Raw genomic sequence first — 18,527 nt, forward strand, 5'->3', positions numbered from 1 at the left:
GTCTGAACTAGTCAAGACTCTATGCAGTAACTAGCTCCCTGCTATCAGACTAAAAGCCAACCAGCCAATACACAACTTTGGTACATGGCTGAGCCAGGATTAAGTCTGAACTAGTCAAGACTCTATGCAGTAACTAGCTCCCTGCTATCAGACTAAAAGCCAACCAGCCAATACCAACTACTGCTGTTGTTGTTCAGGCACTCAGTCATGTCTAACTCTTTACGACCCCATAGACTGTAGCACGCCAGGCTTCCCTGTCCTTCAATGTCTCCTGGAGTTTGATCAAATTCATATCCATTGAGTCAAAGATGCCATCCAACCATCTCATCCTTGTCGCCCCTTGTCCTCCTGCCTTCAACCTTTCCCAGCAGTAGGGTCTTTTCCAGTGAGTTGGCTGTTCACATCAGGTGACGAAATTATTGGAGCTTCAGCTTCAGCATCAGTCCTTCCAATGAATATTCAGGGTTGATTTTCTTTAGGATTCACTGGTTTGATCTCCTTTTTGGCCAAGGGACTCTCAGAAGTCTTCTCCTACACCTCAGTTAGAAAGCATCAGTTCTTCAGCACTTAGCCTTCTTCATTGTTCAGCTCTCACATCCACGTATGACTATTGAAAAACCATAGCTTTGACTATATAGACCTTTTTCAGCAAAATGATGTCTCTGCTTTTCAATATGCTATCTAGGTTTGTTATAGCTTTTCTTCCAAGGAGCAACCATTTTTTAATTTCATGGCTGCAGTCAATGTCTGCAGTGATTTTGGAGTCCAAGAAAATAAAGTCTGTCACTATTTCCATTTTTTCCCATCTATTTGCAAGAAGTGATTGGACCGGATGCCATGATCCTAGTTTTTTGAATGTTGAGTTTTAATCTAGCTTTCTCACTCTCTTCTTTCACTTTCATCAAGAAGCTTTTTGGTTCCTCTTCATTTTCAGCCATTGGGTGATTATCGATATTTCTGAGGTTATTGATATTTCTTCTGGTTATTGATATTTCTGAGGTTATTGGTATTTCTTCTAGCAATCTTGATTCCAGCTTGTGATTCATTTAGCCCAGCATTTTGCATGATGTACTCCACATATAAGTTAAATAAGCAGAGTGACAATATATACAGCCTTGATGTACTCCTTTCCCAATTTTGAACGAGTCCATTGTTCCATGTCCAGCTCTAACTGTTGCTCCTTGACCTGCATACAGGTTTCTCAGGAGGCAGGTAAGATGGTCTGGTATTCCCATCTCTTCAAGGATTTTCCACAGTTTTGGGGATCCACACAAAGGCTTTAGCAGAGTCAATGAAGCAGGAGAAGATGTTTTTTCTGGAATTCTCTTGCTTTTTCTATGATCCAATAGATGTTGGCAATTTGATCTCTGGTTCCTCTGCCATTTCTAAACCCAGTTTGTACATCTGCAAGTTTTCAATTCACGTACTGTTGAAGCCTAGCTTGAAGGATTTTGAGAATTATCTTGCTACCATGTGAGGTCAGTACAATTGTGCACCAGTTTGAACATTCTTTGACATTGTCCTTCTTTGGGATTGGAATGAAAACTGACCTTTTCCAGTCCTGTGGCCATGGCTGAGTTTTCCAAATTTGCTGGCACATTGAGCACAGGACTTTCACAGCAGCATCCTTTAGGATTTTAAATCGCTCAGCTGGAAATCCCCATCACCTCCACTAGCTTTGCTCATAGTAATGCTTCTTAAGGCCCGCTTCACACTCCAGGATGTCTGGCTCTAGGTGAGTGACCACACCATCACGGTTATTTGAGTCATTAAGGACTTTTTTGTAGAGTTCTTCTGTGTATTCTTGCCTCTTGTGGATTCAGATAGCTAAATCGGGCCATACAGAGCCTTGGACCACAAATACAAAAGATCTCTAAGACTCCTGAGTCCCCTAGCGTTTGATGATTTAACTATTCCAGTCTTACCTGGGCATCTTTCTTACTGAAGTCTTGCCAGAAACACGTGGGGGAATATTGCAAGATTAAGATAAAACACTACTATACCATCTAGTATACTAAGATACTTAAGGAACAAATCTCATTCCAGGGTGGGACAGAGAGGAAGGATATGTATTTTTCAAGATGGAAGGATAGCAGGAATAGAAAAGCAAAAAAAAAAAAAAAAAGTAGGGAAAAACAATACGCCTGAAGGTGGGGCAGGGGGAAACCCACTCCAAATGCATACCCCACACCAGTTCTGATTTATATTATGTGTTTACTTATAAACATCAGATGGATCCTGGTTCTGTAAACCTCAAATTCTATTCAGATACTCTCCCTCACAGTCCATTTGAAGAGCTCTCTCCAGAATGAAAAGAACAGTTGTCCAGGGCTGAGAAGAGTTACTTATTACTTGGTAATTAACATAGCGAATGGCAACGCTTTCTAAAACAGCGCATTGATTAGTAGGGGTATCTGGCGAAGAACTAAAATCGAAACATGTCATTATAGTCGCTGCAGACTTGCCATGTCACTTGGAAAGAACAATATAAAAACACTCTGGTTCTATTTATAAACAGAGTATGACATTGTGATGTAACATATATCAGCATTCAGATATTTACTAGAGGACAATGTATTCTAACATGACAGAGTAATTGGAAATTTGGTAATATGTTCCAGTAAGCTATAAAGCTTTTTAAAATATTTTTACAAAAGGCCTTAATGTGTTTTTATAGACTGATGTTAAACGGCATGGTACGTACCAAGAGAACAGGACCCAGACAGACTTGTCTGAGTTACGATCAGGAGAGCCCTGATATCGCCAGCGAATGTAAGCTCTGCGTTGTGTTGCAACTGGAGTGTTCTCGTTACCAGAACAGTGAACAGTATTATGTGGCACAATCTGCTCTTTTCCTACCACGCTAAGTTTATTCCTGTCAGGTTCCTGATTTCTTAATATATTTTCAGTTTTGTTCCTCATCCCTAAAGTCTCCTATTTTATGTAGTCATCAGAACCTTCCAAACATCTATGAGAAAAACTCATTCTTTCCAAAAACCTTGGCATCATGTCCAGTGCTCACTAAGGCTGCAATTTAGCATTAGCAATTTTCTAATGTATCATAAAGTCATCAGTTCAAGCTCGCCTCTGATGTAATAGGGCTCAGCTGAAAGAGCCAGGTCTCATTCATCTCCCCCTGCATTGATGGCAGTATTAACACTCATTAGAATGTATGAGTACGTTCAGAGTCATGTAGTAATTCAGCCACCCAGGAGTCTCACTCAAGCAAACAGCTTTGCTCATCTTATCTGAGTACTTCAGATATATTCACCTAAGAGAACAAACACATAACGGCCTCTGGGAATTCACGAGAGCATCGTTTATTCTCACTGTGTCCAGATACCAGGGACACTATAGATAGTCCAAGGGCCACTTGGAATTTGTTTCCTCGGATATCTCTGAATTTCCCAGTAAAAGCTCTTTCCTAGCCCATTCTACATGAACACCATCATATTTCAAGTCACAATGCTTTACCAACATTTAATGAGCATCTCCAACGTGCCCAGGAGAGTGCTTTACTTACATTATTCCTCTGAAACCACAAATAACCTAAAAAAAGAGATTCAAAAGCTCACTTTACAGAGAAGAGCCCTGAGGCAGAGAGAAATTAAGTCATGGTTTCTGCCAACAAGACACAGCGTCCACAGAAAGCACCTATGCCAACTCCCTGTCTCGAGTCGACCACAGCTAAGCCACAGCACACAGACTCCAAACAAACTCTCACCCTCCTTCTCAACAGAAAACAAAAACAAAAACATCACCACGGTATAAGGAAATGAGCGCTATACGGAGGGTCACGGACTATGTTATGGTCCTGGCTACGCCACCAACAAGCTGAATGATTTAGAATTGGAATGGCTATCTCTGGGCCTTTATTTTCTGAGAGGTGAAAAAGGAAGATGGCTACATGGTGGGTAGATGGGAAGGAAGAGGGATTAGAAAATCTCCGAGGCCTTCCACTTCAAAGGGAATTATCTGCTAATGTGTTTGAAATGTATGTAATGTTTCCATATACACCATTCAGGAAGTTCACTTTCCATCAATGAGGTCCCTTTTTTTCAAGTTATTATTTACATAAGGCTTGCCATGTAACACCGTGCTGAATATCTAATATAATACACCTCTCATTTAATCCTCACAAAAATCCTGCCAGATAGATACTATACCCCTTCTTCATACTACTGAGTCAAGTCTCTGTCAGCTTACAGATACCAAACTAGGAATCAGAAGTGTCAGGGCTTAAAACCAGACTTATCTGACTCCATAACCTGAGTCCTTTCTGACTATGCTGAATTGCTTGGCCTAGGATAGACCAATCTGGAATGCTTTTACCTAACGTAACTGACATGGGTGCCTTCCTTCATAGCTCAGCTGGTAAAGAATCCACATGCAATCCAGGAGACACCAGTTAGATTCCTAGGTCGGGAAGATCCACTGGAGAATGGAGAGGCTACCCACTCCAGTATTCTGGCCTGGAGATTTCCATGGACTGTATAGTCCATAGGGTCACAAAGAGTCGGCCACAGCTGAGCGACGCTCACTTTCACTTCACTTTCAACAGTCATGGCATCAGCTTAACAAGAGGCTGAACAAGAGAGACTCGCTATTTTAAAATAACTCTAGGTGGAGGGAACTTGAAACTTGTTCAATTAGAACGTAAGCCTCAGATATACTCATGAACTCACTGGCTTTTCTTGAAAAGAATGTCTACCAATTTTAGAGAAAGCATTTAAACTAAGAAGCACTTTAAGTTGTTGCTTTTGAAAGATCCAGAAAGTAAAAGCCAGGGGGAAAGAGATTAGAGGAGGAAAGGGATGGACTTTGAAATGACTGACCTGCTGAAAAAAAAAAAAAAACTAGAGTTGGAGACAGCAGAATTATAATCTTGACATTAGTCCCAAACGGATTATTACTTTTGATATCATCATAGCCAAATGGAATGAAAATAGAAGGGGGAGAAAAATCTCAGTGGGTATTGCAATTTAAATTTGCCATGTAAGCTAATACTGTATATTTAGAGACTGAGCAGACAGGGTGGTTGGTGGCTCAGAGTATGTGCAAGAGCTGCTGTGCCAGCTAACCAAAGCAGACATTCATTAGAGCTAAAATGTAGATTTCCATTTCTTGGCATCTGACATGGGCTCTTTCCTTGGAAAGAAATGTCAATTTGGCCAAAAGTGTGAAACCTACAATGAAAGCATTGGGACTGTGGATTTCATCTAGTCTGCACATTCCCACCCCCTCTCTTTCCTTCTGTGGAAATGCAGTCGCGACCTGGGGTGCTGAATGGAGAGGTGACAGGGGAACTGATTAGGACACGGATGCCGAAAAGGAGGGTAAGGAGCTGTGGGAGGGGACACTGGACTCCCAAATCCTCTATTTTCTTTGGGCTTTCGATTACCATTTTCTCTTGCCTTTAAACGGCCCAACACAAGACACCAACCACAATTACTGTTTTGTACAGGGCCTGAACAATGGCAGCTTCCAAACCCTTGGCAGTTCCTGCTCCGTGTGCGAGTGCTGGGTGCTCATCCACCGAGTCTGAGGGTAGTCTAAGTAAAACTCAGCTCCTGAGGCAAGGCAGGGAAGAGGCCTCTCCTACTTGAAAATTTCACTCTGTTTGTTTCTTTTGTTCAATAGACTGGAAAGACTATGATGACAGAGCGCCCAGACACAAGGGACAGAGTGAAGTTTTGGAAGATCTGCTGCAGCAGGTCCGAGCCCTTCATCAGCATGATAGTTGCCGGGGTAAGGATAAAAATCTCCTCCGAGCCATCGACTGAGGTCTCGGTGGCGCCGGTAATTTTAGCAGCTTCCTAACTGGGTCATACCTTCTCATTCATCAAGGAGAGAGAGAGATATTAATATTTGTACATCTGGAATCACTTTACAGCACTATCTTGCTTTAACCCTTGAGAAGAGACTCTCCCTTCCTTCCCTTCCTCTTTCTTGCGCACCCACACTCCATAGGAACAGTTTGCAAACAAGCACAGGAAAAGTAGCAGCTGCCACTAGTTTTGTTTAAACTGCACCTTCACAGAGCCTCTCAGTGTGCTGGGTCTTCGGGATGTTCACCCTCAGACTTTTCACCTGCAACAAAAATTCTCTGAGCATCCTGTGGAAGCTCAACCAATTGCATCAGCAAACTTTTGTGTGTATTTATAATAAAGTTTACACGCAATTTCACATTCAATATCTCTTTTCACCCTCATTTTGGAAATTATCACTGAGGCTATGTGACTTGACCAAGGTCAAAATGCCAGGAAGAAACAGAATCAGGACACCAGCCTAGGTTTTCTGTCTCCAAGCCAGTCTTCTTGTTACACCTCATTTCTGTGTCCCAGTCTTACATCAGGACTGGGCACTGGCTTTTACTCTCACCCTGAATTTTAATCTTTCCCTGTACTACTGCTTATGAGAAAGTAGGGCATGCCTTCTCTAGATGTAGCTGACTATTCCCAGAAAATCTCTGAGAAGCTTTAAAAAGATTATTTTCTACTTGGGCTGTTCAAATGGGACAGGGTCTGGTTTCTGATCTGTGTAATGATTTGTGGAGCAGGCACTTAGTGTTATTTGGAGAATTAAAAGTTCCACAAAGTTTTCACTTTCCACACTCCTTCACCCATCAGATCTCTGACTGCATTGTACTCTCTAGAAGAGGGCACTGCTGGACCAGCTAGGTTAGAACCCTATGGTTGGAACTAAGAAATGCTAAACGGGTTTTGACTGGGTATAAGGAAATCATATTAAGCACTAGCAAAATTTGTTCTCAGTTGCTATATAGGTATGACAACAGAGCTGTTAAGAAATGCCAGCAACACCTAGAACTGAGGGCAAGTGTCTGCAAGAAAATCATGTTCTAATGAGTGGCTGGTTCATTAGGAAATGTGAATATGCATGGAGGAAGCTTGAGAAGGAAGCCCAAGGGGAATTTCATTCTTGGATCTCTAGGAAAACTTTAGCCAGACAAGAGCCTTCAGCATTCCACACTGGCCAAAATACCCTCAGTTCTCAGCTATCCAGGGCCCATTTAACCAAGCCAGGTGTTACCTAGCTCCATTCTCTTCTGCCTTTCCATCATTTCCCGGTCCTTTGGCTCCTGCGTGGCATGCAACAATGAGAAAGCAATTGGATAGCTTTTTCTCTGCAACTCATAAGCCATTTTGTGTTTTCTGATAAAGATCAGAGGGGGGAAGCTAACACTACTCATGGAATGAGGGATCGTTTTTTATATTATCTGAGGATTTAGATGCTCTCTCCAATACTACTGGGTTACGGTCCAATAATCGGAAAATGATTGTCTTGACAGCCCAGTCATGTCTATGGTTGCCATTCAACTTTTATCATGTACATATTTTCCCCCCACAGGGATGTCAATATACACATAGCATCAAGCAAGATTTAAGTAAGGCATTAAGTAGAATTCCCAAAAGAGAAGAGTATTTTTATATTGAAATGAACACTGGATATTTGAACGGTACCTAAAGTGTGTTCCAAAGAAGAGTGGTCGCATAATTTGCTCAGCTGAAAAAGGATCTCTGGTCAAGTAAATGTGGGAATTGTTACATTATATCTCCCTTTATTGAAAATGTAAAATAGACATTAAATATTAAAGACTATGATAAAAAGACATTTTGAAATTGGTTAAGCAAGCATTTTCCAAACTTATTTGCCCACTGTAAAACATTTTTCACAGAATTAGTGTTCCGAGGCACAGACTTTGAGGAACATTGACCTACCATACTCCAGGATAAAACAAATGATCTTCCAAGATGATACAACATAAATCTTTCTAAGTCTAAAAGGATAAATGAAGGATACAGGAAACTACAAAACTTTAGTTTAAAATACTCAAGTACATTGATACTATGTGGTTTACAACTTTCGTAATTAGAAAAAAAACAATTATTTAAAATCCCATTTTTACCACTTACTATAAGCTAAGAGTCGGACACAACTGAGCGTGTTCACTTTCACTTTTCACTTTCATGCACTGGAGAAGGAAATGGCAACCCACTCCAGTGTTCTTGCCTGGAGAATCCCAGGGATGGGGAAGCCTGGTGGGCTGCCGTCTATGGGGTCGCACACAGTCAGACACGACTGAAGCGACTTAGCAGCAGCAGCAGTACATACTTAAGAGAAGCATTTAACCTCTCTGAGCCATAACTTCCCTATCAGAAAAAGCCAGCATAATAATATCTATCATTCAGGATCGTTATAAGAGTTAAATTAGATAATGGATTAAACTCATCTGGCACAGTGTAGGCACTAAGCAAACTCTAGCTTCTTTTTTCCCATTGTTCTTCCAATTGAAGAATGGAGCACCCTCCATCCTCAGTGCTTTATACGTCCTAGAATTAAAATGGAATCACTGACTCCATTGTAATGAGCCTGTAGTACTCAGTAAACACACAGCATATTCTAAATGCAGAACTAATAACAAAATATTCCTTCTCCTACCAAAGCCCTACACAGAAGATACCAAAACCCACATTAATTTCTTTATTTTTGGCTAAAGAACTGGCCACAGCTAATTCACATCTTTAGAGATGGAAATTCAGTGGAGGTATTGCATGGTCTTTATTGTTCACAAGGTCAATGCCCTGACATATATAATGAAATATAAAGAAGTCAACTGTGTTCACTAAAGCAGTCCCCTACAGGAGTGAATTTCAATTATTTTCCAATTTTTCAACTGGCAAACATTAACTGAAACATTGTCCACTACGTGTTAGGTGCTAGATGTACTGGTATGAATAAAATAAACTCTCTATGCTCTAAGCACTCAAAAGCTAAAGAGCAGCTGCATTCAGAGTCCAGAAAACTAACCATTGCTCCAGAATTCTGCACTAAGCAAAAACAGAATAGCAGCCACAGTGTTCTTGGGAGGGAAGTGAGCTTAGATCTTGTATTAGTCTGGTGTCTCAGACAGTAAAAAAAAAAAAAATCTGCCTGCAATGGAGAAGACCTGGGTTCCATCCCTGGGCCAGGAAGATCCCCTCGAGAAGGGAATGGCTACCCACTCCAGTATTCTTGCCTGGAGAATTTCATAGACAGAGGAACAGGGTGGGTTACCGTTCCTAGGGTCACAAAGCGTTGGTCACGACTGGGTGACGAACACTTTCATCAGCCAAGATGGGCTGTCATGCTGCGGTATCCAAATGAACTGCAAAATACTTATTTCTCCCATGTGCTACTACTATCTGTCACTGGTCAGCTGAGGGCTGGCTATCCATCAGTCTTGTCATGATTCTCTTTCTAGAAGTATTTGTCAGAACCCATGGGAGGAAAAGGACCCTTGAAGGTCTCATATGGACAAGACTAACATTCACACTTAAAATCCATTGGCAAACTGGTCACACGGCCCCAACCCAACCACAAGAGCTCCAAGAAGTGTAATTCTGCTGTTTGCCCAAACTGGAGCAGACCTGGAATACTTGACATTTTCATGGGCTTCTTCCCCAACTAGTAGCAGCATTTCTCATTTTCTCTTTTTTTAGCCTAATTTTTTTTTTTAGTTTAGTCTTCATTTTTAATTAAGTTATATATGACTGTACTCTGAAGCCAGATTATGTGGGTTCGAACACAGGCTGAACATTTACAAAGCTGTGTGATCGTAAGTAAATTCCCACCTTCTCTATACCTCACTTTGCTCGCTTGTAAAATGCAAATAAGAATTATGTAAACCTGTCAGTTATTTGAGAACTGAATGACTTAAAATAAGTAAAGCATTAAGAAAAGCTTTATTATTAAAGAAAAAGCAATTTCTCCCATCATCTGTTTTTTATTTCCTAAAGGCTCAATTATTTTGATGTTTTTTTCTCTATCTCTAAATAACAGGATTATATTGCTAATTCCTGATTTTAAAAAATTATAGTTACTATTTCACTAAGGAAGATGATTATTTCTTTTTTATCCCTCCACTCTCTTACAAGCACATATAATTCCTACCCCTTTATCCTCCTTACCCCCCAGAGAAGAGAAAGGCAATGCCCTCCAGTATTCTTGCCTGGAGAATCCCATGGACAAAGGAGCCTGGTGGGCTATAGTCCATGGAGTTACAAAGATTTGACATGACTGAGTGACTAAGCATGCGTACATCCTCTTAATATTGTCATTTTATAAGATCAATATTTATTGCTAACGTTATAATGATCATATAAATTTTATGATCATTTTCCTTTCCTAGATAAACTTTTATTTCCGCTGTAGGTAATACTCAACTTTTATTATGTGTTTTTTTATCTTTCCATGTTATAACTAATTAATCCCCAAGCTACTCTCTGGATCCATCAGTTTTTTCTCAGTACAATCAGATACATAAGTATTGTTTCAAGCTCATCTTCTTAAAGAAACCTCTCAGAGAGTCCTCTAACCTGCTCCAGTCTAGACTGGTTACTGAATGCCTCCGTGTCTGTTATTGAGGATTCTTCTTGCCACTCTCCAATACTAGAGTTCTCTATTTACCATCTCTTCCTTTTTCTGGGGTTTGTCTGTCATTGGTGGAGCCTTTCCTCCAGTAGCTTCCTCATAGGATCCTTGGGAGCTAATTTGTGGATACATTAAGTGTCTGGAGATATACTTATTTTATTTGGTATTTATTTAAGGATTTGGATACATGTAGAATTCTCAACTGAAATAATTTTCCTTCATATTCATTATTTTCAAGCCTTTAGTGCTAAAAAGTCTGACACTATTCTGATTCCAGAAGTTTTATATGAAAGCTACTTTTTCCTGCCCTGGAAGTTTTTAAGCTTTCTTTATAACTTCACTATTCTAAAATGTCACTGCTATGTCCCTCTGAGTGGCTCTTTTCTTTTTCTGTTGTGCTGCACATTTGGCAAGCCCTGTCAATATGGAAACTTACAGCTTTCAATTATGGGATATTTTCTTAAGTTATTTCTTTAATTATTTCTTCCCCTCCTTTTGCTCTGCCGTCTCCTATGAGAACCCTAATTCCGATACTGGACCTCATAAACCGGCCCCGTTTGTTTTTTTAATTCCTCTCCTACATTTTCACGTTCCTTTGCTCCACTTTCTTGCAGATTCCCCCAGTTTTATTCTTTGTTTGGCTTTTCAGACTTCAATGACATAGTTTTAGTTTCTGATGCTCTCTGTTGTTCTCTGAATATTTCTCTTACAGATGCTTCTCTCTTCTCAGTTCAGTTCAGTTCAGTAGCTCAGTCGTGTCCAACTCTTTGTGACCCCATGAATCGCAGCACGCCAGGCCTCCCTGTCCATCACCAACTCCCAGAGTTCACTCAGACTCACGTCCATCGAGTCAGGGATGCCATCCAGCCATCTCATCCTCTGTCGTCCCCTTCTCCTCCTGCCCCCAATCCCTCCCACCATCAGAGTCTTTTCCAATGAGTCAACTCTTCGCATGAGGTGGCCAAAGTACTGAAATTTCACCTTTAGCATCATTCCTTCCAAAGAAACTCCAGGGTTGATCTCCTTCAGAATGGACTGGTTGGATCTCCTTGCAGTCCAAGGGACTCTCAGGAGTCTTCTCCAACACCACAGTTCAAAAGCATCAATTCTTCGGTGCTCAGCGTTCTTCACAGTCCAACTCTCACATCCATACATGACTACTGGAAAAACCATAGCCTTGACTAGACGGACCTTAGTCGGCAAAGTAATGTCTCTGCTTTTGAATATGCTGTCTAGGTTGGTCATAACTTTTCTTCCAAGGAGTAAGCATCTTTTAATTTCATGGCTGCAATCACCATCTGCAGTGATTTTGGAGCCCCCAAAAATAAAGTCTGACACTGTTTCCACTGTTTCCCCATCTATTTCCCATGAAGTGATGGGACCGGATGCCATGATCTTCATTTTCTTTTACAAGGATGCAAAGTCTTTGCTTGTCTCTCAGGCTATTAATGATTGGCTTTTTTTTTTTTTTTCATTTTAAGTTTTCTTTTTTCAACATAGACTCCTCTCTAAACTGCTCTTTTGCTTGTTTTTGGCCCATACTTTTTCTATTACCTGCTTTCCAAACCGCCCAGTGATCCTTGTATATGTGCTCAGATTTAAGAGAACTCAATAGCTGTTGAGAAGCTCTGAACACAAGGATCAGGCTCTTAAACAGACCCCCGTAGGATGATCTGGCATAGCCTTATCTTTAGGAAAGTAATAAAGCCAATGTCAGAATCTTTAGGTGTTTTCGTATGCTAATCAGAGTCTCCACAGACGCTATTTCCAATGTTCTGCCTGGAGGATGGAAGTTTGAGCACCAGTGTTCCCAGAGTCCAGTGGGGAAATATGCTGTAAGGAAGCTTTCATTTAATCCACTTGTTTTGAGTACATACCACTCCCTCCTTCCATTTATAACCATACATCATGTCTTTCACACCAGAGAGCTCTGTTTTTATTCTTTCCTGAAATTAAGCTACTGTCTTTCATTTAGAACAGGGAAGGAATAGGGAAGGCTATCTAGACCTCTAACTACTTTTTAAACAGATTTCAACGAACCCTCCTCATTTTAGCACCACATTCACCATTCACTTCCAGCAGTGTATGATGCCCATGGGGTGAGTCATGTTACTTTCCAACTTTCTCCACTGTTGGCTGAGGATCCATCTTCCTCAAGCCTACTAAATCCCTCTGTCCATCTGCTTCCTCAGTTCAGTTCAGTTCAGTCACTCAGTCGTGTCCAACTCTTTGTGACCCCATGAATCGCAGCACGCCAGGCCTCCCTGTTCATCACCATCTCCCAGAGTTCACTCAGACTCACGTCCATCGAGTCAGTGATGCCATCCAGCCATCTCATCCTCAGTCGTCCCCCTCTCCTCCTGCACCCAATCCCCCCCAGCATCAGAGTCTTTTCCAGTGAGTCAACTCTTCTCATGAGGTGGCCAAAGTACTGGAGCTTCAGCTTTAGCATCATTCCTTCCAAAGAAATCCCAGGGCTGATCTCCTTCAGAATGGACTGGTTGGATCTCCTTGCAGTCCAGGGGACTCTCAAGAGTCTTCTCCAACATCATCTGCTTCCTAGCTACCAAAATTCACTTGCTTTTATCTCCTTTCCCATCTCTTTGTCTTTATAGATTTACATCCCTTCCTCTTTTAAAATCTCTTAAATTTTTAAATTTCTTAAGCGAGAGAATTCTAGAAAAACATCTATTTCAACTGAAAAAGGTCAGTTTTCATTCTAATCCCAAAGAAAGGCAATGCCAAAGAATGTTCAGACTACTGCACAATTGCACTTATCTCACACTCTAGCAAAGTAACGCTCAAAATTCTCCAAGCCAGGCTTCAACAATACATGAACTGTGAACTTCCAGATGTTCAAGCTGAATTTAGAAAAGGCAGAGGAACCAGAGATCAAATTGCCAACATCCATTGGATCATTGAAAAAGCAAGAGAATTCCAGAAAAACATCTACTTCTGCTTGGTTGACTCTCCTAAAACCTTTGACTGTGTGGATAACAACAAACGTTGGAAAATTCTTGAAGAGATGGGAATACCAGATCACCTTACCTGCCTCCTGAGAAACCTGTATGCAAGTCAAGAAGCAACAGTTAGAACTGGACATGGAACATTGGACTGGCTGCAAATTAGGGAAAGAATACATACAGTCTGTATATTTTCACCCAGCTTTAACTTATATACAGCATACATCATGCAAAATGCCAGGCTAGATGAAGCAAAAGCTGGAATCAAGATTGCCAGGAGAAATATCAATAACCTCAGATATGCAGATGACCCCATCCTTGTGGTAGAAAGCAAAGTGGAACTAAAGGGCCTCTTGATGAAGATGAAAGAAGAGAGAGAAAAAGCTGGCTTAAAACTCAGCATTCACAAAACGAAGATCATGGCATCCAGTTCCATTACTTCATGGCAAATAGATGGGGAAACAATGGAAACAGTGACAGACTTTATTTTCTTGGGCTCCAAAATTACTGCAGATGGAGATTGCAGCTATGAAATTAAAAGATGTTGGCTCCTTGGAAGAAAAGCTATGACCAGCCTAAGCAGCATGTTAAAAAGCAGAGACATTACTTTGCTGACAAAGGTCCATCTAGTCAAAGCTATGGTTTTTCCAGTAGTCATGTATGGATGTGAGAATTGAACCATAAAGAAGGCTGAGTGCTGAAGAACTGATGGTTTTGAACTGTGGTATTAGAGAAGACTCTTGAGAGTCCCTTGGACTGCAAGGAGATTGAACCAGTCCATCCTAAAGGAAATCAGTCCTGAATATTCATTGGAAGGACTGATGCTGAAGTTGAAGCTTCAGTACTTTGGCCACCTGATGCGAAGAGCTAACTCATCAGAAAAGACACTGATACTGGGAAAGATTGAAGTCAGGAGAAGGGGATGACAGAGAATGAGATGGTTGGATGGCATCACTGACTCAATGGACATTGAGCAAGCTCCAGGAGATGGTGAAGGACAGGGAAGCCTGGCATTCTGCAGTCCATGGGGTCACAAAGAGTCAGATGGATATGTTCAGTATGCTGCCTTTAATCAGGACTCCCAGCAGCATTTCAAGTAGGATATGACCAGCCAAATTCATGTTCAAGTTAAAAGAAAATGCTTTTGCTTTGTCCTGGCAGGACTAACCACTATCAGCACAAGCTTGAAGCTGGCATGAAAGCTTGCATCAGTCAGCTCATTCCCAACTTGTCCTATAGGATCACAGGCAGAGCCACACTGGGCCTCAGGTACAAACCATCTGCCCAGGTTTCCATGTCTAAGAGCAGTGATAGACTGTTCTCATCCCCAGTAACAAGTCTGTCAAGTTTAGTGATGACCCCAACAACCTCATCTTCCCTTCATTAATTATGCTTAAGGATTAAGTCAGTGACCATCTAGCACAGCTTTAGGGAGCACTGTTTGCAAATACTGTTATAGGAAAACTACAACTGTTTTATTTAATTGAAGGATAATTGCTTTACAATGTTGTGTTGGTTTCTGCCATACAGCAACATGGATCAGCCATAAATATACACATGTCCCCTCCCTCTTGAACCTCCCTCCCACCCCCTACCCCATTCTACTCCTCTAGGTTATCACAGATAGCACCAGATAACCTATCACTAGGTTATCACTGAGCTCCCTGTATTATACGCCAACTTCCCACCAGCTGTCATTTTACGTACGGTAACGCATATGTTTCAATGGTACTACTTTTATCAGTGAGAACTCCAGATTGAAAATAAAAGAGCTAAACAGAAGCAATGGGTGATTTGCTCATCACAGTAACCACAGAACCTACCATACAGTAGTGTCTCAATAAATATTTGTCCAGTGAATAAATGTATTCTTCTGGGTACTGGGTTTTTTTTATTTTAGACAAACCACTTAACCTCTCCCTGTCAGTATCTTCTTCTGAATAATGAGGATGTTAACCATGCCTACAGCTATTTTTGTAAGCCAACATACACACTGGAAACAAAAACAAAACCTACCCCAGAATATTAGCAATGGTTCTGCTAAAGTGGCAGGATGTCATGTGTGGGGTTTTGTTCATTTTCTATGCTCCAGACTTCCTGTAATGTGCCTATATTTATTTTATAATAAAAAAATTAATGGAATATGTAGTCTAAATAAGAGTTTTGCCAACACTGAGAAGTGAATATTAAAAGGCAATACGGGCCGGGGACAAAAGTTGATTCTACTTCTTTTTATCCCACCTCATAATAAATAAGGAGGATAGAAACAGAACACCTGCATGATTGCCCCTGGAGTTATAAACGTTACTCATCTTCAACATTTTTGAGGAGCTATTCATTAACTGAGTTAACTACTGGCATCTCAAGATACAGAAGCTTCTGGACAAAGTGAATGAGCTGAGTCCGTCTGAAACTGAACATAAGTGCACTGAGAGGACAGGGGTGAGATAGGCAAAGAGATGGGAAGAAGACTCAGAGAGTGCTCTTCTTCCAGTGAAATTTACACTGTATTTTTTTTCTGTGTTCCAGAAAGTTCAAAATTGCAAACCTCGGGCCGTAAGCAGTCAGTCTCTAGGAGCCTGAAACACCTATTTCATTCCTCAAACAAGTTTGTGAAGACCTTGAAACGGTGGGTCCTTTGTAGTTTTTCCAGGAAGTCTTTGCATCTCAGGAAATCTACTGATTTTGGTTCTGAGTGGAAACTGGGTAAATATTTCTGTGTATTATTAAAAGAATATAAAATTCACCTTTCTTCTGAGAATCTGGACAAAAGAGTTATTTCTTTGAATACTAGCCAATAAATTTGTGGTACTTAACAGGAATATTTTCATAGGTATATTTTAAATTATCATTTGTCATGCCCAAAAATATTATTTCCATGATTCAGGTTTGGAGAAGATGGTTGAGGACAATTTTTATTTTGCTTTTTCTTTTTAGGGGACTCTACATAGCTGTTATATTTTATTACAAAGACAATATGTTAGTCACCAATGAAGATCAAATACCGATTGTTGAAATAGATGACTCTCACACCAGTTCCATTACACAAGATTTTCTGTGGTTCACAAAGGTATCCTGAGTTCTAATTTTATTTTTCCCCACTTTGCACCAACAGTACCTCACATAAATCTTTAAAACTTTAGTTGAGAAGTTGAGGAGTCTCCTGTGAGCAAACTATTGGAGTGGGAGTAAATTATTTCAATGGCCTCTTTCTGGCCCAATATGCCCTTTGTCATTAAAAATGCTTAAATAGTATCTACACTACATTTTCAAAGCAAAGAAGCCTCCATCCCGTCAGGTTGTGTCTCCACTATTCTGAGTTATGGGATCATTTGGCAAAGACTAAACCGGGGATCTGATTGTTTCATTAACATTCAGATCTTTTTCCAATTGGACAGAGATCAAAAAGTTGTTCTGCATGTATCTGAAAATGGACTGGAGAACAAACACCGGGCGTCAGGTTTCCCTCCCCCTGCTTCGCTTTGATGCCACAACCTAAATCACGCACTGGCTTGGATGATGATATGACCTCGTGGCTTCTTTTGCAGCTGTCTTGTATGTGGGAAGATATAAGGTGGTTGAGGCAAAGCGTACCCATCTCCATGTCCTCGTCCACAGTACTACAAACTCGGCAGAAGATGCTTGCAGCAACAGCCCAGCTACAGGTGAGGGGCAACCTAGGTTTCAACCGAGACCTCCAAGGAACTTTTGGAAACACATGTCAGTTAAGTTACCAGTCCCACCTGGAAAGGGAAAGGGTGGGCTCCTTGCAGTTTTAGATCCTTAGACCTATTTAGTCTTCTCGGATACTCTGAGCTGTATACCTGTCTTTGTAGTGAACCTGTGCTTTTGGCACTCTCCTGGGAGAGGAATAGAGGTTTATCTTGAAGAATCTAGAAGTAAACAAGGAGTAAAGAGACCTGAATTCTGGATCTGATGTTAATCGGTCAACTCATTTCTGCTTTCTGGATCTGAGTTTCACCATTTGCACAATAAGAGTTTGATTAGCTCTGTTGATGAGTTCTGGATGTTTTGGCATCCTATGGATCTATATGAGTGTACAGAGATGGAAAAAGAGACCCTCGGATATTTTAAAGAGTTTCTTGGCTTGATGTTATGGGAAAACAAATCTATCTGCATACCTTTTTAATAATTAAAAAAAAAACTCTTAAAAACTTCTCTTTCATTCTGAATTTAACCCTTCTGTACTATTAACCCAATCAGATCATATCTCCAAGCCCTACAAGAATCTTTGTCGGTTACAGAGCTCCTCTTAGAAATGACATTGAATTCTAGCCAGGCATTTCTGGGTTTCCCTTTCATTGTTTTGTTTTTGTTTCAATATTATCTGAATTTGTGGTTCTTAGCACAAGAAAACCTCTGCTACATAGAATTAGGATCTTTAAGGTATCGATGAGGCTTTATCAGAGATGGATTGTTGATGTTGTTCAGTTGCTGGGTCATGTCCAACTCTTTGTGACCCCATGAACTGCGGCACACCAGGCTTCCCTGTCCTTCATTATCTCCCGGAGTTTGCTCAAACTAGTGTCCATTGAGTCAGTGATGCCATCCAACCATCTCCTCCTAGTCGCCCCCTTCTCCTCTTGCCCTCAGTCTTCCCCAGCATCAGGGTCTTTTCCAATGTGACAGTTCTTCGCATCAGGTGGCCAAAATATTGGAGCTTCAGCACCAGTTCTTCCAATGAATATTCAGGGTTGATTTCCTTTAGGATTAACTGGTTTGATCACCTTGCAGTCCAAGGGACTCTCAAGAGTCTTCTCCAGAACCACAGTTTGAAAGCATCAATTCCTGGTGGCTCAGACAGTAAAAAATCTGCCTGCAATGCAGAAGATCCAGGTTCAATCCCTGGGTTAGGAAGATCCCCTGGAGGAGGGCATGGCAACCCCCTCCAGTATTCTTGCCTGGAGAATTCCATGGACAGAGGAGCCTGGTAGGCCACAGTCTATGGGGTCACAAAGAGTAGGACATGACTGAGCAAAGAACACTTTCACTTATAGTGATAGGTATCTACCTACAAAGCTGTCAGTTACATAATCTCCAGAAATATATATAACAGGAATCTTCATAAGCTGTGTTTAGCCAGGCCATATCATCCAAAGCATAAAAAGAGAG

At 41.0% G+C, this 18,527-nt stretch overlaps 1 protein-coding gene across 2 annotated transcripts in view; it reads left to right on the plus strand.

Annotated features, from left to right (window-relative positions):
- The window catches only part of ANKFN1 (ankyrin repeat and fibronectin type III domain containing 1), a 481,844-nt gene that overhangs the window by 402,316 nt on the left and 61,001 nt on the right, over positions 1-18,527 (plus strand). For both annotated transcript variants that reach the window (XM_069602535.1, XM_069602536.1), the window contains 4 exons: positions 5,641-5,748; positions 15,924-16,023; positions 16,332-16,464; positions 16,943-17,059. In XM_069602535.1, the coding sequence (XP_069458636.1) occupies positions 5,641-5,748; positions 15,924-16,023; positions 16,332-16,464; positions 16,943-17,059 (458 nt within the window). The remainder of the gene's footprint in view (positions 1-5,640; positions 5,749-15,923; positions 16,024-16,331; positions 16,465-16,942; positions 17,060-18,527) is intronic.

The sequence above is a fragment of the Ovis canadensis genome, chromosome 11, assembly GCF_042477335.2.
Source record: "Ovis canadensis isolate MfBH-ARS-UI-01 breed Bighorn chromosome 11, ARS-UI_OviCan_v2, whole genome shotgun sequence".
NCBI lineage: Eukaryota > Metazoa > Chordata > Mammalia > Artiodactyla > Bovidae > Ovis > Ovis canadensis.